Here is a 22902-nt window from a genome sequence, read left to right as displayed (position 1 = left end):
TTGTTATATCAAGTTGATAGTTCAATTTGCGATCCTAAAGCTCAGAGGAAGGAGGGTGGACTTAAAAATAAACATTTGGAACTTATTGGAGCATGGATGGCAGTGAAAGCCATTGAGTGCGTAAGTTCATCTGGGGTAATGGGGAGGAATGAGAAGAAGCCCAAGGATGAACATGATGCTGGGTTATGCCTCTGACTGAGTCTCTTCCTCTGTTCTGAGACCCATCTAACTTTAGCTTCCTACATCAAAGGTGGACTTCCTATATCTCCCACAACTCTGCTTACACTGGAATGCTTGTAGCTGTCCCTTTAAAATTCTTAGTGAATTCTAATTGGCCATCTTCAGATATTTCACATTTCCTATGTTATTTATGTCATCATCATCATCAATATCATCATCATCATCATCATCAATATCATCATCATCATCATAATCATCATCATTAACATCATCATCATCACAGGTAACATGTAATATATTCATTCTATGTGTCTGACAGTTTTCTAAGAGCTTTCTGTAGTTTATCTCATAATTCTCATTAGAACTCTATTAATAGGTATCTCAAGTACCCCCATTTTCATATGCAGAAACTGCAGCATCTCAAGATAATAACTACCCAGTATCCATTTGCTACATGTTCCCAAACGTGCATGCTGCAGTTGCTTTCCCAGGTGTATGGCATCTTCAATGCAGACTGTCGAGTTCCAATTTCAGTTCAACCTCTATGAGTGGTGGCATCTTGGACAGGTTACTTAACTTTTAAAGGGCCCAACACCATGTTGGCATGTAGTAAGTGTTCACTAGTTTGGCTGTGTTGTTGTTATTAATTCTACCTTCCTATATGATGTGATTTCCTTTGGTGTGCCTCATAGGAAATCCTGATGAAGTGGTGATGTTTCTAACCAGTCCAACCTTTCAGCTTTCCTGTATCTGCTCTATTCCACAATGCCTGCCTAAGTGGTTTGTTGATTTTCTAAATTTAATTTACACTTCCTTGGTCATTCAGCATATTCCCCATCATAGGTTGAATAGGCATCCCAAAGCAACCACAATGGTCAGCTCTGTACTTGTAAAGACAGTTGTGTCCATGGAAACTCTCTGACATGCAAGCTGGTGTGTCTGTTCTTTAGTCGTTCAGGGAACTCTTTCAGACCATGCAAGTCTGTAATTTCCAGTGTATTTTTGTGAGAACACTTCAAGAATACAATCATCACTATACTGAAGCACGTCTTGCTCTTTTTTAGCATTTAAAAATGTTGTTTATCCTGTTTCTTGTTTGAAAGATTACTGGGAATGACACAAACCCTATACCCTTGGAAAGAGAGACATTAAGCAAACAATGTTGCTAATAATATTTAGTAAGAGTTGTGATAAAGGCCTCAAACAAAAAGTAATTGTAATTAGATTACATAATCTGGGTATCTGGTCTAAAGGAGGAAGGGTAGAGTTGGTCAGGAAAGGCTTTCCTCAGGAATTGAGTTTGTGTAGCATATCCAGATGTGCCTATGACCCATTAATTTCAAATGTTTCCTTGTCTTTTTTGTCAACATCCAGCTATTTTATAGAACATTGTGATTTTGCTCTCTCTCCCTATGCATCATTCAGTCACCTGTCTGAACCTTAGTTGCACATCATTAGCTCATGCCAATTTCCACTCTTCGCTTTTGTGTTTCTATTTCTGGCACTTTTATTCTTCTAGTCCCCAAGCCTCCCTACTCCCCCAACCATAACTTATCAATAATCCTTTCTTTTTTTTCTCTCCCATCTCTTTTCATTTTCACTCCCCCTGATAACCTCCTTAGTCTGGACATGCACCACTCTCCACCTGGATTGTGCACCAGCCCCTTAGCTGGGGATCTCAACTCCATCCCCTTCTTCACTCTACAATATAGCATATACTCTCTCTGTTCATGTGAGTGCTATCTGTCCATTCTGGATACTACTGCTACACTAATCCTCTGTAAACATGATTTTTATTGTCTCTTTTCTGTTCAGACACATCTAGTGCTATTTCTAAGTTGACACTTTTGTGCTTCACAGCCCTTTCTAAGGACACTCATTAATCTGCAGGACTCCTTGAATGAAGTCTTATTTCTGTTTTCACCCCAACACATAGTATCTTATTATAGTCTCACTCTCAGGTAAACATTGTAACTATTTCATTTCTTCAAACTTGTCAAGTATTTTTTAAGTTTATTTATTTTATTTATATATATATGTATTTGTGTGTGTGTGTGTGTGTGTGTGTGTGTGTGTATTTATTAGAGAGAGAGAGAGCGCATGTGTGCATGCACCAGTGGGGGAGGGGCAGCGAGAGAGAGAATCCCAAGCAGGCTCTGCACTGGTAGCACAGAGCCTGACTTGGGGCTTGAACCCATGAACTGTGAGATCATGATCTGAGCAGAAGTCAAACACTTAATCGACTGAGGCACCCAGGTGCCCCAACCTTGCCAGGTATTTTAATAAGCTCTACACCCAATGTGGAGCTTGAACTCATGACCCCAAGATTGAGTCCCATGCTCTGCTGATGAGCCAGCCAGGCACACCCTTCACCAGGTATTTTTCCTGACACGTTCATCCCATTCTCATATCCAGATCTTGCTCATCACGCCATGCCCCCCTCAAGCACCATCACTGTTAAAAACTGCTTTCCTAAATTTCATTAATCTTTCTTGCTCTTTGCTTTGAAACTTGTAACAAACATAGTCTGTACAGCATAAATCACTACCTAGTATGTGAAACATAGTGTTGGCTGTTTTTTCACAAGTCATGTTCCCCAATGGAGACCATGCTTCTGCAGACAAGAATAATTCTTAATACTACTTCTGTGGTGTCTCCTGCACCTAATACAGCACTAAGCCCAAAGTGAGTGTTCAACAAATTCCCAATGACTGATTGCAGAATAATCAATTGATCGGTATCTTTGGGCGGGTTCAGATTTAATATCTACCATAGTGGCTTTTTTTATCCTATGTTAGGATGGTATGATTATATTTTCTTAGTATTAAGTAAAAAAGACATTAAATCCAGCTAATGTATAGATAATTATAATCATATTAATAGTAATGTGTAACTTTAAATATAAATTATGACATTAGAATAAAGTAGAAGTGTCGAATTAACTTCTAAGGTTAATATGCCATTGTATTCAACTGATTCTACAAATAGTCATTGGGTGCTTACCCTGTGCCTGGCACTAGGGGCTCAATGATAGACAAAAGAGGCCTTATCTCCACTCTCTTAGGGTCTACAGTTAGACAAGGGAGACTGACTTTAAACAACATTTTAATTACAATAGTTGTCAAGAATTGCAAAGAAGATATCATTTCTACAATGGCCATGTGTAGCTGCTGGTCTTACCAAGTTTGGAGGGTCAGCTCCGTCTGAGAAGATTTCACAGGGGAACTGTGTGGAGGGGCTTAGTTTTCCACATGTACCTGTCTTCCCCACCTGGTGATGCCCCACAAGTGAAGGGCTCAGGAGAAGCTGCTACAGCGTCATCCCGTGCAAAAGGAGTGACAGCAACATTGCAGTCCATTCTGAGATTTTCATAGCTAACAGACATACAGAGAATGGGAAGTAGTTGTTGGTGGATGAGGTTGCAGTAAGAACCGTAACTTTTAAGAGTCTGTACTAGAGACCAAATTCGGCCACAGCAAAATGAGATACGCTGTCAAAAAGGTTTAGATGAAACTTAGAGAATCTTAATGTATCCATTTAAATATCTTAGACCAAATCCTACCCTCAGAGCCATACACTGGAGTACCCTTGGCTTCAGGAGGAAACCTGAAGAGGTTAATGGAAAAGAGATGTCTTTCAGTATTTCCTATTTGCTAATGGAGAAGGTAGCTTTGATAGGTTCCTCATACCCATCCTACATACTAAGAGCAAATACTCCTCACCACTTTGCCTCATCACAGATGAGATTAGTATGAGTTACATGCCTTCACTTCTGACAATAAGAACAAACTAGGAAACACTGCTATCTGAAATGCAAAATGTGGTAATACATTTTGTATCTATTCAAAAACACTCCGCAGCTAAAATTGAAATGGAGGCATAGAAAGATGGGAGATTTTGTATACTGCTGTTATACTCCAGAATATTATATTATTTATAAGTATGTACGTAACTTTTAAAGTGCAATTACTTTTCAAAATGAAATAACTACAATTACAATGGAAACTCTCAGTTGTCCTGGTAATTTTGATCTGCTTAAATTATACCTACATCTACACTAGAATGTTTAAAAGAGCAGAATGTTATCCTTTATATTAGGCTTATTTTCAAGCATGCCAGATCACTTGATGGCATTTTACTTGGCAGAGTGGTGGTGTACCACAGACCCACATGTTCTGCTCCTTCTTTCTTTGCAGTGTCCCTCAGACTTGTCCCTTCCCACGTTCTTCCTGACCTATGATCACTAACAGTGGCTGGCTTATGAGAAATGAGCCTGCACTGGCTTGCCAGCCTTGACTCTGACAGTGCTCTAGGATATCTTCCATGTATTGGTTATCAGTTCATTTTCCTGAAAAATCTCATGCTTCTCATGTTATTCTCCAAATCAGGAAAGTATAAAGGTTCCATGTGGGTTTTCTCAACCATGAATTTCTGCACTATCAAATCTCTGCATAACCTGAGTTACCTATACTCTGTGAAAATTTATTTTTTAGGTATTTCATACCATTGCCTTCCACTCCTCATCAGTATTCCTTGCCCAATATGGTTCTCACTCCTGCCTCTATAAAGTTTCCTCTATCTCAGATGCCTACTTTTATTACCCTCCTCCTTCAAGGCTCTACCCAAATCCTATGTCCCCTTGATATAGCCTTCCCCACTTGCCATGGTCTCTTTTCTTGTCTCATTACAGTCATTTGTCTCTAATCAGCAACCATATATTATTGTCATGCTAGTTACTGTATCTATAATTTTGGACGCTTTAAAAATTCACTATGTTGACCATTTATGTTTTAAATAGAAATATAGTTATCCCATAAATATTTGAATGAATGACATAGGTACCCTAAACATTTGAATGAATAATTACAATATATAATTTACAGGATAAATATCCTACTTATAAGTATCCTATTTATCCTACAAACATCCTACAGTTATACTCCAGAATGTATTATTCATAAAGATAAACATATATTATTCAAAGTACTGTTCGCCGCTAATTTCATGGGTGAATATCACAGGATCTTAGAGCCAGAATGTTCTTGGTGATCATTTATTCTAACCTTATAATTTTACTTAGAAGGTACTGGGGCCAAAGTGACACAATTAATAAGAGGTAGAGGTGCAGTGAACCCTTTCAGCCTGCCTTATGGATAGTACCTTTCTTAATCATTTTTTTTTGTATTCTATGATAGTTCCAGGACCATAAGACTCTAATAAACTTCTGCTCTAAGAAGCCCTCATTTTTCTTTCTTGTTATCTTTCAAAAGCTACTACATTTTTCTAAGATTAGTAAGACTTTAAAGGGATTCGAAACTATAGCATGACAAGGTATTTCATGAAGTTTTAGTTATTTTCATTGATTTAAAAAAAACACTTATATAGTACTTTTTTCATGTAATTAATGAGCTCTTTTCCAAAAATCAGAATCTAATGTCTTAATTGGAGCACTTAATGAAATATGTCCAAACTTCTTTGAATTTTCAGTATATGTAGTTAAATACATATGCAGTGTGTGTGCATTACATGATGTGGCAGTGTGTGGCTCCAGTGACCTCTTTGGGGTCTTAGTTATATATTACAGAGTTTGATGCAAAGCTCGACGAATAAAAGGAAATTTCTTGTTAGCCCAGTGTATTTTCTATACAAAGGATAGAGATTTTCCTGTTTCTGTCCCTCCCGTGTCCTCATCCAGATCTGGGCAAAAGAAAAAGAGGTTTTCTTGCTAACCATACACTATGGGAGAAACAAAAAGGCTTTCTTACCAACCATATACACCAGTCCATCTGCCTAACAGCTTGCCATTTGTGCCAATCAGCAGGACAAAACCTTGCTCACTTAATGCTGCAGAATGAATGTATGATATCCTATTCTATTTTATTCTGCTTTTCAGACTATATTTTCTGTGAGTCCTGATCAAGTGATACAAATGCGCTGCAATGGTGACATAAACTATCGACTGAGACTGGAAAAGTAGCTGAACACCATCTTTTCTTCTTTTTTATGGTGCTTCTATTGGAACAGTCTGAGGAAAGCATATACAGCATGAGTTTTATCATGAAGCTTCACAGACACTTTCAAAGGACTGTTATTCTGCTTGCCACATTTTGTATGGTGAGCATTATTATTTCTGCATATTACCTGTACAGTGGCTACAAACAGGAAAATGAACGCTCTGAGCTAATGTCAGAAGTAGACTGTGGGGACTTCCAGCACCCACCATACAGGCTCATGGAAGTCAAGACAATGAAGCTTTCTGATGCCCCGAAGACAGACCCCACAGTCCTGGTGTTTGTGGAGAGCCAATACTCATCACTTGGTCAAGACATAATTATGATTCTAGAATCGAGTAGATTCCAGTATCACATTGAAATTGCTCCTGGAAAGGGGGATCTCCCAGCACTTATAGAAAAAGCTAAAGGCAAATATATTCTCGTTATTTATGAGAATATATTAAAGTATATAAACATGGACTCTTGGAACCGAAGCCTGTTAGATAAATACTGTGTGGAATATGGTGTGGCTGTCATTGGATTCCACAAAACTAGTGAGAAGAGCTCACAGAGCTTTCAGTTAAAAGGTTTCCCTTTTTCCATATACGGAAATCTTGCAGTAAAAGATTGTTGTATTAATCCTCATTCTCCATTGCTTCGTGTGACCAAATCTTCCAAACTTGAAAAAGGTTCTTTACCTGGAACTGACTGGACAGTGTTCCAGATTAATCACTCAGCCTACCAACCGGTAATATTTGCCAAAGTAAAGACCCCAGAAAACCTTTCTCCTCCTATCTCTAAAGGTGCTTTTTATGCCACTGTCATACATGACTTGGGACTTCATGATGGAATTCAAAGAGTTTTTTTTGGCAACAACTTGAACTTTTGGTTGCACAAGCTCATCTTCATAGATGCTGTCTCCTTCTTGTCAGGAAACAGGCTGACACTGTCCTTGGACAGGTATATTCTTGTGGATATTGATGATATTTTTGTGGGAAAGGAGGGGACAAGAATGAACACCAATGACGTTAAGGTAAGGCTTTTTATCTCAAAGTTTCAAAGTTTAGGTTATCTCTCAGTAGGTTTACCAACTGTCTCGGATTTTCTGGGGCTATGGGATTTCCCAGGACGTGGGATTTTCATTTTATTGGAATGTCTTAGGCAAACTGGGATGAATTGGCTACCCTCAGCTATATTTGAGATATAGGGCTATTTCTCTCTGAATTAAGAAAAATGAAAGCTGTGCTAAAGGATTGAGTGTGGCAGGATCCTGAAGTGTTTTTCTATGTGTATGTAAAACTAGAGTAAAAACCAACTTGTTTACTTAACTTTCCAGAAACTATCTACCTTAGAAAACTCTTACTAAGACTTTAGTTCATTTAAATATGAAATCAAAGTGAATTTGTTTTAATGAAAATAAATACTCCCACAAATTTTCAAGAATTAAATATCTCATAAGTAGCAAGTTCAGATATTTTTGGAAGTCAAATGTGCAACTCATTTTCTCTTATATTTTTTTGAAACTGAAAATCAGCACTACTAAATATGGAGAGCTATGAATATACAAGCTTACTTATTCGTATATAAACATAAGGATTTAAATTAAGTTTCAGAATTCATTGAACACTTCTGGTACATATATGAAGCCCATTATGCTTCATTTAAATGCTATTCAATTTTTTTTATTGTGTAAAACTACTGCCCTTAAATAGAAAACACTTATTTGAAGATAGTTGATTATTGTGAATGAATTGTGTTATATAAACAATGGGTTGTTCATATGGTTTCACTCTTATGTGGATCCTGAGAAACATAACAGAAACCCATGGGGGAGGGGAAGGAAAAAAAAAAAAAAAAAAAGAGGTTAGAGTGGGAGAGAGCCAAAGCATTAGAGACTGTTAAAAACTGAGAACAAACTGAGGGTTGATGGGGGGTGGGAGGAAGGGCAGGGTGGGGGATGGGTATTGAGGAGGGCACCTTTTGGGATGAGCACTGGGTGTTGTATGGAAACCAATTTGACAGTAAATTTCATATATTAAAAAATAAAAAAAAAAAAGGAAAAAAGAAAAAAAAATAAACAATGGGTTGTTTAATGTTAATACAATTTAAAATGAAAATAATCTACACTTATCTTACTTTCCCACTCAAAATACTATAGGTTTCTATCTTCCTTGTACTGCATAATGATTTCTCATAAAAGTAAAAGGAGAGATTTTGATACATATTTTTTAAAATTCTATACAGCTTTGACCTTCTGGTAAAATACAAAGGACTAAATCAGATGGAAAAAAAATCTTGAAAACTGCATTCTTTTCTATAGACACTATACATCTGGCAAATAATAGTAATGTTCATCACACTAGTTAAATGAGCTAAGAATACCAGAGGGACTATTAAATGTTACAAGAGTGTGTGAAAACTGAAAAGAAAAAAATCCATATTTTTAACAATATTTTAGACTCTTCTTTTTAACTCAATAAAAATGAATTAATAAAGAAGTTGTACCTAATTTTTCATTAAGTCTTATGAAATATGCTTTGAAAATTGTAGCTAAATTAAAACCAAGTTAGTAGTTTAAACATTATGCACTTGAAAATTACAAACAGTATATAATTCTCTTCCAATATTTTCATTTCAAAATATTATGATAAAAATGTTTTTAAAGTTTTATTTCTGAAGTATAATTCTTTAAAACTGGCAAGATATGTTCTTATGCCATTTAAACATGTGCTAGATAAATCTCTGAGTTTTATATGCAAACCTACTATATCCCTAAAGTTATACAAAATATAAAACGCCTTTAGTACTCTCAAGGTTAAGCCATTTTTAAGGGGTATAAAAAATTAAACACATTACAATTGAACACATTTAATAAGAATTCAGCATGTACAAAATATTTAATGAATTTCTCATTTATGTGTGAATATATTTTCTAACCAATCTGAAGGCTTAAAGGAAAGTATATTTAGAATTATTTGAGCTTTTAAACTACTTGTAAGTTATATCTGTGATTGAGCATCAAAACATTAATTCATTGTATGCAGTTACCCTGAGAGTCTAAACATTTTTCCTTTCTTTCTTTCTTTCTTCCTTTCTTTCATTTATTCATTCTGTAACTAGTTATTAAGCATATACATGTGAAGTATTTTTGATAATATGTAGGTAGAATCATAAGCCATAGCCCCATTCCTTTAGAAGAGAGGGTGGGGGAAGGATAGTAATAAAGCCCAGAAAGCACATAGTTGGTGATTGGGTTGACCATCTACCTGCTCAGTAACTGATTGGGCCATACCACATGCCAGGCACAGAGGCACACACTGGGGATACAAAGGTAAATAAGCATTACTCCTCTCTTAAGAAGTTTATAGTCTTGGGGGTGGGTGTGGGGCGCTGATAAGTAGATAATAGTTTGCTTGTGGTAAATACAATAGTAAAGGTGTCTACATGGGTTTATATAAGTAATGCTGTGGGAAACACTATACTATGTGCTATGTACCTGAAACTATTAAGTTCTATTAAGTAGGATTTTGAGGCAAGGCTAGAGAAATATGATGATTTGGGAGGCTATAGCAGTGATATTTCAGACAAAAGGAAATTTCTTGAAACTAGGAAATGATAAAGAATGGAGAGAGAAGGACCAATTGAACTATTTAGGAGTTAAAATTGAACAACTTACTGGATCAGTGGAGACGAAAAAGAATATAATCAAGGATAACATTAAAATTTTAGCATAGGTGAATTATAGTTGGTTATTACAATGACAAAGAGGAGAGAGCAAGAAGATCATAGTGAAGGTAATCAAAAGGCCATATTAAAAATGCTAAATTATCGAAGTGCCTCTGAGATATACAGGTACAGATGTTTAGCAGGTAGTTGGCTCACAAGAGAAGTCTGGATAGCAAGTATAGTTTCTATCTAGGGAAGGGCTCAAAGCATGAAAGTATGTGAGATCATCCAGGGAAAGGGTTTATAGAATAATAAGGGACAAAGACTGAGTATGGAATCTTAAGAAAAAGCATCTTTCAGAAAACAAGTGGAGAGAGATGATCTCATTAATAAGAGTCAAAAAGAATAGTATCAGAGACTAAGAAACCATGATGTTATACAGTAGTCCTCCCTTATCTGTGGTTTTGTTTTCCATAGTTTTAGATACCAGCAGTCAACCATGGTCAGGAAGCAGATGATCCTCCTGACTTAAGGTCATGAGGTCAGTAATAGCCTAACATACATCACAATGCCTACTTCGTTCACCTCACTTCATCTCCTTGCTAGGCATTTTGTCATCTCACATCATCACAAGATGGATGAGGACAGTACAATAAGATATTTTGAGAGCGAGAGACAGAGAGAGAGAGAGAGAGAGAGAGAGACCACATTCACCTAACTTTTATTGCAGTATATTTTTATAATTATTCTATTGTATTATTGTTGTTAATCTTTTCCTGTGCCTAATTTATAAATTAGATTTTATCATAGGGATGTATGTATATGAAAAAAAATAGATAGGGTTTGGTACTATCTGCAATTTCAGGCATCCACTGTTGGTTTTGGAATGTGTCCCCCATGGGTAAGGCAGACTACTATATAAGCCTTGGGGATAAAGAACTTCAAGGAGGGTGTGATCAGCAGTATAAAATCCAGCAGCAGAGGCCACTGAGGTAAGGACTGGCAAGTCTCCTTGGTAAAAGATGGAGGTTATTGGAGATTCTGGCAAACTCCAGGGGAATGCAACCATTGAGGCAGAGGCATAGTTGCAGCAAGTTCAGGAGTAAATTGGAGCGTTAAGACATGGAGAAGAAGAGTGTGGAATACTCAGTGGAGAAATTTTGATGTGAAGGCAAGAAGAGAAATTAGATGGAGGGAGAACTGGAGTTAGGGTGAGCAACCATCCTGGTTTCCCTGGACTGAGAGCATTCAGTGCTAATACTGAGTCCCAGGCAAACTGGGATGATAGGTCTCCCTAACTAACTCGGGTAAGGGAGACTTTACCATACTTTTTTTCCTACGAAGAGAGATCAAAGAGCATCTGATCTAGGAAAAGGTTGTGGATATGGTAATTAAAAGTATGTAATTAATAGAAATATTTTTAATCAAGTTCTTTTATTTCATTATTACCACTTATGAAAAATATTCAATTTTCCCTATTTGAATTATTAGGAAAATTGAAAGGAATGTGAGAAAATTAAAGGTGACATGGAATGTTTTCTGCAAAATTAGAAGGATGGTGCATAGCACATACATTTTAATTATTATACTAATCATTTCAAAAGTGTTATTTTTTTCGTTATGTGGAACCAAAACCAAAATGTGTTTCCTTATTGAATTGGAAAATTAGAATTAGCAATGTAATATCAGTGTTTACCTATTTACCTGCTAAATAATACAAGCACTTTATAAAGAGCCTCAAAGTGATAAAAGAAACTGAAATGGCACAAAATATATGACTCTTCATGAGGAAGAAAAAAATGCAGACCTAAGGTGTTGTCCTTATTAGTTGCAGAATTGATAAGCTCCAAGCCATAGCCCTTAAAGAATGAAGGAACATATAGTTTAGATAATTAATACGTTCTTCAAAAGTGTCGATACTAATTTCAGTCCCATTGAAGTCAGAAAAAGGGGTGTGTGTGTCTTTTATTGAACTGTGTGGACAAGACTTGTCTCAAATTCACCATGGACTAGTTTTGTGATATTCCTAGCTGCTAGTGTTCTAGGACCTGTCCTTAGACTTCCTGAGACCAAGTATGCAGAAAGGGTTTTGGCGAGGGAAAGTGGTGTATAAATAGATGTTTCTACCATAAAAGCATTTTAAAGCTATAGATGAAAGCATAGCTTGACCAAGTGAACATTAACAATTCACATTCTCCCTTAGAAGAAGAATGAATTCACTCTTGGCCTAAGATCCATTATACCTTTAGACTTAGACCACAGCCTATAACATTTCACCGCTAAGACTGTTGTGAAGTAGAAGAGGGAAGGGGGCCTTTCAAAGTATTACTGAACTCTCTGCAGCTATACTCTCAACAAACCAAAGAGCTATACAGCACTCTCTTCCTCCTGTGTTTCAGCCTCCTCCTATTAAGGTAAGCACACGTTGTCTTTTTGACAAACTTTCTAACATCCATGAGAAAATGAGGAACCAGCCCAGGCATATCAGCACACTAGAGGTGCCTATAGTGTGATTGGAAGCACTCAGCACCCCCTTCCACCTCCACGGTCCCCCAGTCTTTTCCACTAGTCTCTTATGTGTCCAACCTTAATTTGGCTGTTGTAGATTGCCCCTTAAAAAATCTACTAAAAGTGGCCTTAAGAGAGGGCAGTTCTTAAATCTTTAATACGATGTCATCAGTGACTTTATCATTATTTTCCTCAGTAACTAAAGATCCCAGAGTGCCTAGGGAAAAGAAAGTGCTGAAAATAGAAGTAAGAAAAGCCATAAAGGTCTGAGAAATAAGTGGTATCAGGCTCAGAAGACAGACTTGGCTGACTTCTCAGTGTTGCTAGGGGCCGACCCCTGGAGGCTGTAATTGGAGTGTAAAGGTGATCTCTATGCTGTCTGACTTCACTCTCATAAGAATATTCCCTACCCCAGCCAAAGTAAACCCAGAGGCTTCATAAAATCATTGAAAAAGAATCTAACATACCAAATGTCTGGGGGTGGGGGGAAGGCAACTGCAATCAATTATCCTGTCATACATAAAAATAGAAAGGAAACAAAAATTTCTCCAGATAGTTCACTATTTATAGTGCTCTGAATGGATGTCAGAACCGACATAGCACCAATCCCCCCTCTCCCTGACTCTCATATTTCTCTAATTCCTTTCTTTTTTCTCCTATGTTCCTTATCTTTTATTTGCTGATTTTCATTCTAATTGCAATTTGCTCTGTTGTCTGCTTGAAACTAAAAATACTTTAAATTTGCCAGAATCACTTTATTGGATATAATATTGCTTGTGTACTTGACAAAAACAAATATTTTCCAGTTAAAGTATATCTATTAGTTCAACCTTGTTACCTGTGTTGTTCAAATCTTCTGTATTCTTACTGTTCTCATCTTTTTCTGGAGGTTGGGGAAGGAACAGGGTGTACTACTTGATGTTACCAAAGGAGGTGTGTTTAATTCTTCAACTCTGATAGTGGATTGTAAATATTTCCTTGTGTTTCTGTCAATTATCACCTTATGTATTTTAAAGCTATGTTATTTAAGTGTATATATACATATATGCACATTTATATTTATATAATATTTATACGTTAGTTTAATATTTTATCATTCTGTCGTTACCTTAATGCTGACATAGCTTTTTGGGGTTTACTATTTGAAAATTATACATTATCTCCTTTTTATATTTGTTCTCTCTTCTCTGTCTTTATATTATAAATTAGTTTAAAAAACAACTTGTCAACTAATTTTCTTTTTATCTACTTTGTCAGTATTTGTCTTTTAGTTAACAAGATCAATCTACATACACTTAATTTGTGTATGGATTAATTTGAGCTATCTTAGTTTGTGCTTTATATTTGTCCCACTTGTTCTGTTTCTTCTTTTTCTCCTCTGTTTTTTATTGCCTTTATTATCAGTTTCCTTCTTTTTTCTACCCACTCCTGATTTGAAATGTATATATTTTATTTCTGTTCTTCTATTAATTTCTCCAGAAATTTAAACATATGTGCTAAACAAGTGCTAATATTAATCAGTATCTTCACACCTCAGTCAAAAACTACAAAGTACTTTATCTCCAATCATGTCTATCCTACTCTGGCTGATGAGCCATTATTACTTGTTTTGGACATTAACTGTATTGTTGTTGTTTAATCCAAGACTTTAGACATTATTATTTTTACCACCATGGAAATTTTGTTAGTTTGGCCTACTCCTTTTCAGCAGAGAAGGCAGAATGGGGCCATTAACATAGAAATTAGATCATGTCCTTCTGCTCAGAACCCTCCAGTGACTTCTAATCTTACCCACACTAAAAGCCTAAATTCTCACAATCTTTTATAGCCTCTCACTTTGCTGTAACTTCTGTAGCCTCCTTGCTGTTCCCAGCTCCTGCTTCGCGGTTTTGCACTCGCTATTCTTTCTGCCTAAAATGGTTTTCTCCAAAATTGGTGCATGGCTCTCTTTATCACTTCCTTGGGTTCTTTACTCAATGTTACTTTCTCAATGAAGTATTCTCTGACCATTCTTTTTAAAATGGCAACCCCTAAACCTCCCCATCTTTTCCTGCTAATTTTTCTCCGTAGAACTTACGATCATACTCGTGTGCTCACCAAGATCTCACACAGGCTCACCAGGACAACTGTGTATCTCTTCCCCTGTGACATAGTCAGCAGTTGGAAATTTGGCATGGAGGTAGCAGTTATACGCAGAAATCGGCAAATGTACAGATTCAGGCTTTTCTTTTCCCCTAAAGAGCCAGTTAGTAAAGGTTTAACAACATACTACTACTACTACTACTGAATATACCGTATATATTTAGTTATTCATGTTGGTTTGTGACTTTGGCTACTAAAATATAAGCTCCATGAGGGTAAGATTTTCTCGTCTGTTCTGTTCACTGAGGTATTCCCTTAATTGTGCCTGGGTCAGTATATATTTGTTGAATGAAGAATCTCATTCTTCTTGAAGCACATCCTTTAGAACTTCTTTTAAGTCAATTTATTTAGATTTAGAGTTGATTCATGGTAAACGCTCTCAGATATTTTTATGGAATGTAAATGCCTTTATTCAGCCTCATCTTTGAAAAATAGTTTTCTTGAGTTTATAATGCTTAGTTAACAGTTCCTTCATATTTGACCCTTATGGCTGATCCTAGGAAGATTAGGGATCCCTAGAAGTCACCTGAATGCATATGCTACTGGAATATGTCAGAATCCACTGGTCCCTAATTATTTTACAATTGTCAAAAACTTAGGCAATTTGGGACTGTTCTTATGAATGTACATGAAGTATTTCTTTCTTTTTTAGTTTGGTGGAAAACATTTATAAATTTGATATAATGTGATTTATCATATACAGGAAAATATATCACTCTCAACATTATTATCGAACTCTAATAGCCATAGTGTGCTAGCAGTTATACAAATAATTATCTGGAAATAGTTTTGGACAATAATTTAACATAAGGAAATAAGATAATAGTTTAGGCAAAGGGAAAAACTATTTCATATCCATTATCAACATACACTTAATACATTTTGTTAAACTTGTTAAATTGTGAGATTGAATATATTTCTATTACTATTAATATTAAGTAGTTATTTGTTGCCCACTAACATTCTAAAGCAATGAGTTCTAAATCATTTAAAGGAGACAAATACTATTGCTGAACACCACATGAATGTATAAACAGAATATTTGGTGACTAGTTACATTTTTAAAGGCCTGATACCATGAGTCCTTTCCAAGCATGACAAAGAGCAGAGCCATCATACATGGTACTAGACGTCAACTGGGCAATGGCAGCTCCACACACTAGACCAGCAGATTAGAAGGTAAAATCTCTGAGTAAAGACCTAGATTCTGGAGAGATTCAATTCAGTTCAGAAAATTATTAACATCTATTCTGTCAAAGTGCTGTGATAGGGATTTCAAGGGCAACATTGATGAATAATGAAAGAAACATTCTTTTATAAAGGAAGTAAGAAAACAAAGAAGATTTTGCTATTTACCAGTTACTGGGTTGTGTCCTTCTCTGGACTGAGAGTTGAGTCATTAGAGTTTTAATTGTTTTAATATTCCATAATTCTAAGAAGTAAATCAAAATATAAAGGGATCTTCTTTTGTATTTCTGTGATGATGGCTTATAATGTTAGGCCTATGAAAGATGCAGTTATTTTATAATGATTTGCTTAGGGTACTTCTCTACTCCCCAGACAGGTAATACTTGTTGAGTTCATACATTGTTTTAAGTATTTTACATTTGTTGTCATTTCACACTCACAAAAATCCTATAAAACAATGACTATAAGTACCATCACTTTATATAAAGAAACAGATTCATATATTATGACTAACTTGCCTAAGATCTTACAATTAGCAAGTGGCGGTTCCAGAATACAAAATGCAGGTCTACCTGGCTCCAAAGGCTGAGCTTTTCCACCTCGTGTTGCTTCCCAGCTGTGTCCTAACACAGTACTGATGTCCATATCAAATCCTTCCTTCCAAATTCTACTTTATAGTAAATTACATCCATGACAAGTCTGTGATAGCCTATGGGCCATATCTGAAACTTTGCTGTGGATTTAATTATAAATGTGGAACAAAACTTAGTATCAACCACTTCTTGGAAGGCCTTGGCCTTTATAACTGCAATAATATGGATAAGGTAGAATTTACTTTAACAACATACTACACAGTTAACAGTATTTCTTTCTAGGTATTTTTGCCTGCAATTCTGGTAACTGTTATCAGTTTAGCAGTTTATAGTGAATTAGGGTGGCATAGTGACAGATATTTTTGGTACTAGATTAATTAAATAACAGAAATTGTCCATAATTTAGATAATTTAACTTTTTTCTATCTGTATGTACTCAGATTTTACAGTCCCTATAATGTTTTAATATGCTTTACACAGGCCTTTTAGCGTTTTTTTAAGTGCACAAAAGAAAAAAGAAAAGAAAAAATGAAGAAAATTCTGGTATATTGTCTCAGTCTCTGAGAAACGTGAACCAATAGCTAAAGCACTTTTTTTATTCTTAACTTTTATAGGCCATTTCTGCATAATGCAACTGTAGCCTGAGATACTAAAGAGATTTTAAAATCATAATGTTGATATAAAATAAATTATTAGATATACTTGACAATTTATGGACTGTTTATAGACAAAGGAAATGTCATCAACTTATTTTATTAAACTTCTAAGTGGACTAAATTTTTAAGAGTATTAAAATTTACTGATTTGGTTCATGTTGGAATTTTACCTTAAAAGATTAGGTACTTTTTCATTTTCATCTTAAATTACAATGATTATAAATAATATTAGTAATTAATTACACCAGTAACTAAAAATCTGTGTATTTGTTTTCTATTGCTGCTGTAATGAATTACCACCAACTTAGTGGCATAAAACAATCCCCATTTATTATTTTATAGTTCTGAAGGCCAGAAGTCCAACATGGGTCTCACTGGGCTAAGTATAAGATGTGGGCAGGGCAGTGGCCCTTTCTGGAGGCCCTGGGAAAGAATCCCTTGCCTCACCTTTTCCATCTTCTATAGTCCACCCACATTCCTTGGCTCATGTTCCCTTCCTTCATCTTCAAAGTAAGCAGTGTTCTATCTCTCTCTGCGTTTCTTTCATAGCCACATGTCCCTCTGGCTAAAACCGGGAAGGTTTTCCACTTTTAAGGACCCATGTGATTAGATTGGCCCACCCAGATAATCCCCATCTCAAGATTCATCTGCAGAATCCTTCTCACCAAAAAAAAAAGTAACATATTTACAGGCTCCAGGAATTAGGACTCAGACATCTTGGTGAGGGAGAGGAGAGGTTTTTCTTCTGCCTACCACAAGTTATGCTCTTCATGTAATCATGCCAGTAATTCTTATAGCTACTCAGTCCCCCAACTGATTTTACTACTGTTCTCACTGGGACATGAAATTTTCATGACATATATATAATCAAATAATTCATTTAGCTCTCTGAGCCAATAGTAATTGAGCCAATTAATTGAGGACAATTAAATTATTGTGCTTTTAAACTCATCATATCCCTTACACTCTAAAAGTTAACATGGGAGAACAAATAACCCTTTCTTCATTTGGGTAGTTTAAGAAATTTAGCTCCCAAAGATTGCTCAGTAGGAGTCAGTTAGGTGACTATCACCAATTTACTACTTTTTTCTAGAAGTGCATCCATTATTAGACTAATTAAAAAACAAATTTAAAAGTCATTAGGACTACCACACAGTTAACTAAAGCACTGGTCACCTGTTTCATTATGCTTTTTATTTTTTTCTCTTTTCATTTTATCTTATCTTACAATCACCTCAGATTTAGTACTTTTATTTTATCAGCCTTTCTCTCTTTGGAATCCCTACCCTAATTACCCTAATCCAAAAACCATGGAGATCTATTGCATGTGTTTATCCCTTCTCCCTTTTGCTACCCTGCTTTGATTCTCTGGTGTTTGGATTTGTATAGCATTGCTTCTTTTCTCCCAATTTAGATTTACATATTTATTTTTACGTAACTTTCTGTCTCTATTTTTCTTTCTCCAAACTATATATACTGAGTAGGAATAGCTTTCCAAAAAAAGAAAAAGAAAAAAAGAAGAAACATTGTTTGTAGAGATTAAACCAGCTGGTTGGGGCATTAAATCATCTATCCAAAAAAGAGCAGGGGAGGGGGGTGGTTCTTCACTATCTTTATCTTGAATGAAATAATCTAATACACCAAAACAACAGATAGCAGAGCCATTCCTTTCTTAGGAATCCTAAGGGATGAGGTATTTGAGTTCACCTAGAAAGACAACTTACTTGATACTCTCAAGTAATTGAATTGAGTGGTTTAGACAATAAGATGTTCAAAGGTTAGAGTTGCTGTCATCAAGATAGTTAATAGCTGTGCGCTGCCAGACATGGATTTCTGACATACTGAAAAAATACCTTTAAGACATTTTGTGTAACATTTTAACAAAAATTATCTGACAATATTTTCAAAACCAAAAAGGTATTATAATGAAAATTCATTTTAACTCGTATATTTCCTTTGCCAAAAATAGTTTAGGTTAATATTCAAAAGATTTTTGCATAATTTGCTAATCTGCTATAGAAATGTAATAAGCATTTAAAGGGAGTAAAAGAGAGAAAACACTTTCCCAAACTTTATTATTTCTTATCTGAAATAGGGCATTGTCAGTGATCTGACTGAGGGACAAATGAACAATGAAAAAGGAAATCTGTAATTTTCAATCTTGTTAGAACTTCCTCACTGATGCTAGATCTCCAAAATCATTGTCACTTGCAACTTCACAAAAACTAATTTGTATTCAGTCGTCATTCTCAGAGAAGACCCAGTTGTTCATTGTACTCAAAAAAGTTCTGTTTCCCTAAATGGGATCAGTCTCTAATGGATGCCAGTGACAGGAGGCTGTTCATCATCCTTTGGGATAATTCAGAGCAGAAGCAGAGGCCTAGTGTTCAATGCTGTGTACTTAGAAATTGACACAATGTCAATGCAACATCCCCAAGAACAAAGAGAGCCTAGGAAGATAATTAACTGCACATCTTTATTTTTAGGTCAGCAACAGTTTTCAGGCTATTTTAACTGAAAGTCTCTAAGGAGCAAAATCATTATTGGACTAACCCTTCAAGTCACCCACATTTTGTCATATGTGGCATACTCCAATCCATATTCAACAGTTTGTATTTTTATTGTTGATGAGCCTAAAATACAGGTGTATTTAAAGTCATCGGTGATTAGTCAAGTTGTAATTTACAAATGAATAAAAATCAAGGTGCTACAGTATTTGTTTTAAGGAAACAATCCAAGAATTTACCATTAGTTGCATCTTAAATAGTCACTCAGAGATGTTTAGATGTATTTATTCACTTATCAAGATGAGACTATTTTCATGAGTTCCTAATTCACAGAAAGGCAAAATAATCATTTCAAAATGCTTGTTTAAAAAATGCAGATTTCCCATGGGGCGCCTGGGTGGCTCAGTCATTGAGCATCTGATTCTTGATTTTGGCTCAGGTCATGATCCCAGGGTCGTGGGATCAAGCCCCGCATCCAGCTCTGCACTGAGCATAGAGCCTGCTTGAGATTCTCTCTTACTCTCCTCTGCCCCTCTCCCCTGCTCATGCTCTCTCTCTCAAATAAAAAATTTTTAATGCAGATTTTCTAATCCTACACTCATAGATTTTGACTTGGTAGATCTAGGGAGAGCCCAGGAATGGGTATATTTAGTATGCCTACCTAGATGATTCAAATGCAGTTGATAAACATGCCCATTTGGGGAAATACTGATTTAAATAAACTGGATTCAATATTATTGCAAAATACAAAGACATAGGTCCTATTACCTTTTTCTGTAGAGAAAATTATTTTATATAAAAAAATATTTAATTCTACATATATATATATATATATATGCAAATATATAATGGAAAGAGACCATAACAGAATTAGAATTAATAGTTTTGTGACTAATTTCAACTTGATGCCAGAAGAATTCTTATTTTCACTTATTTTTTAGCCATACCATACAGTAAGACTGCATGACAATATTTTAGCAAATGTGTATACATGTGAAACTTCTTGTGCAGATAGAGTAGATTCTACATGAAGGCACAGAAGCAGAGGATTGAGGAAATGATTCCAACAAATGGATGGCCTAGTATGAGCTAATAAGAAGACTAATGGATAATTTTAACAAAGTAAAGTAATTAAAGATGCATTGCTTCTGTGATCTTTCAGGAACTTGAATATCAGGTCAGTCAGAAGAAAGACTCCAGAGGTAAAGAAGTCCCTGAGCAGGAGGTTTAAGAACTAGGATAGGGAAGTGGTATTTGGGGGGGAGCAAAAGAACAGGGAGGAAAGAAGGACCAGGGTGGGGAGGGGGGATGTGTGGGGGGAGGGGGAGAATGAGAAGAAAGTGTGGGATATATCCTTTTAAGTGTAACTGAATGTGCTTATAATGTGATATCAAAGAAATCACAAAGTTTTGGCTTGAATTATAGGTAGGACAGAGGTACCCCAGCTTGAATTATAGGTAGGATACAGGTTCCTCCAAAAACTGTTAACAAGGGGAATTTTTTTTAATGAAGAAAAGAAATTTTGTGTTAGGAAGCTCTAAACATTTGTCTCCAAGAAACTACAATTAGAGGTGGCTAGGTTTGTTTGTTTTGTCCAAAATGAAAATAAATTTTCATTGTATTCAAATATGTAAAATAATACATGCACTTTTTTCATTAATTTATTATTATTTTATTTTATTTCATTAATTTAAAAATTTTTAGATTTATGTAATTATGACAGTGTTAAGATGATCATATATGTTTATTGCCCGTTTGTTTTTCTCTTTTAAGAATTGCCCTTTGTCCATTTTTCCATTAGGATGTTAATTGTTGTTATTGATCTATACAGTACTATCTTTTCACAAAGAAAAAGACATGTACCAGTTGGAGGTGATGGTCTCTGCACTTTATTCCCCCCAATTTAACATGTCAGAAATTATTTTCATTCATTTAATTAAAGTGAGGATTTAGTTTCCTTATGCTTACAGTCTCTGTAGTCAGTTATCATTTTCCCTTTTATTTCACAGTCCATGAATAGAACAGTATGTTTCTAATTTGATATATAACCTTCATGTATCAATATTCCCAGAAAACCTCATGAAAATTCTTATAATTAAATTAAAAGAAACTTGGGGCACCTGGCTGTCTCGGTCAGTAGAGCATGAGACTCTTGATCTCAGGGTCATGAAGTCATGAGTTCGAGCCCCATATTGGGCATAGAGTTTACTTAAAAAATAAAATAAAATAAAGGGGCACCTGGGTGGCTCAGTTGGTTAAGGGTCTGACTTCAGCTCAGGTCATGATCTCCCAGTTCGTGGGTTTGAACCCCTTGTAGGGCTCTGTGCTGACAGCTCAGAGCCTGTAGCCTGCTTAGTCTCCCTCTCTGCCTGCCTCTCTTTTTCTCTCTCTCTTTCTGTCTCTCAAAAATAAACATTAAAAAAATTAAAAATAAAATATTTTTAAATAAATTAAAATAACCTCATTCATAGATAGGGAGAATGCATATGCAACCTCTTTCAGAAGATACCAAGTCACAGCACCCCACACACTGTCCCTGCAGTGACTGGCTCACTGACATGTAACAACTCAGAACCTCATTCTGCCCTATAAAGATGGGAATGGAAAAAATGCACCACGTTAGTCAGAGGGCCATTGTGAGAATGCAGTGAACCTATGAATGTGGAAACGTTACAAATTATAATTTCTGGGCTTAGTTTCTTTTTCTGAGATAAGGGAGTTGGATTTAATCATTTCTAAGGTTTCTACAAGTTCTAACTATGAATGTCTTTAAAGCACTACTAAGTTCCCAGCACCAACTAATCTGAACAGAGTAACTGTATAGTGAAATAGGGTGAGCAGAACATCCTTTTCCTGAGACTAGAATTCCACCATCGGCCCACCTGGTATGCTTTGCCTGACAGCTCTAATGAAGGGCATGTTGTGAGAAGGTGTGGGTGAGCTTTCTGACTTCAGCACGTCAGATGAGGGATATAATTCCAAGACACTCCGGTTTCCCTAAATAACCTACTATCCATCTATAACATAACTTATTAAATATCTAAAAGATCTTTATGTAATTATTTTCTACCATTTGTTGTTGCAATGCATCCCATAAGCTTACTTTTAATTTGAAATAAATTTCCCAGTCCCTAGCTCTTCCAAAATCTCTGATCATTTTGTTCTACCCTCAAACATTTCTAGACCTCAATCACTCTTCTCTTGGCTCTCACATTTTTATAGACTGAAAAGCTCACTGTCATTTCTGATTATTTCTGATTATTTACTTTTCCTTGCCAGTTACATAGCTGAGCATAATATGTCTGCCGAAAAGAACATGGGAGCTAAAGTCAGATAGATCAACCTGAGTCCAGATCTTAACTCTGCCCTCCCTAGTGGAGTAACTCTGGGCAATTTTCTTAACCTCTCTCACCATCAGTTTCCATATTTGTAAAATGAGAACAATACCAACTTCGTAGCATGTGTGTTA

General features: G+C 35.8%; 1 protein-coding gene and 1 long non-coding RNA gene across 2 annotated transcripts in view; one reads left to right on the top strand and one right to left on the bottom strand.

Moving 5' to 3' along the window:
* LOC122217931 overlaps positions 1–22902 on the bottom strand; it is a 206834-nt gene that overhangs the window by 5266 nt on the left and 178666 nt on the right. The window contains exon 3 of the long non-coding RNA XR_006201773.1: positions 3438–3554. This is a non-coding gene — a long non-coding RNA (uncharacterized LOC122217931). The remainder of the gene's footprint in view (positions 1–3437; positions 3555–22902) is intronic.
* Positions 1–22902, top strand: part of LOC122217928 (bifunctional heparan sulfate N-deacetylase/N-sulfotransferase 3-like) — a 181058-nt gene that overhangs the window by 6733 nt on the left and 151423 nt on the right. Inside the window, 1 exon segment of the mRNA XM_042935646.1 lies at positions 6074–7206. Within this exon segment, the coding sequence (XP_042791580.1) occupies positions 6184–7206 (1023 nt within the window). The 5' untranslated portion in view covers positions 6074–6183.

The sequence above is a fragment of the Panthera leo genome, chromosome B1, assembly GCF_018350215.1.
Source record: "Panthera leo isolate Ple1 chromosome B1, P.leo_Ple1_pat1.1, whole genome shotgun sequence".
NCBI classification, from domain to species: Eukaryota; Metazoa; Chordata; class Mammalia; order Carnivora; family Felidae; genus Panthera; species Panthera leo.
Note: the sequence above shows the minus strand (reverse complement) of the source record. Positions and strands in the feature narration are given on the sequence as shown.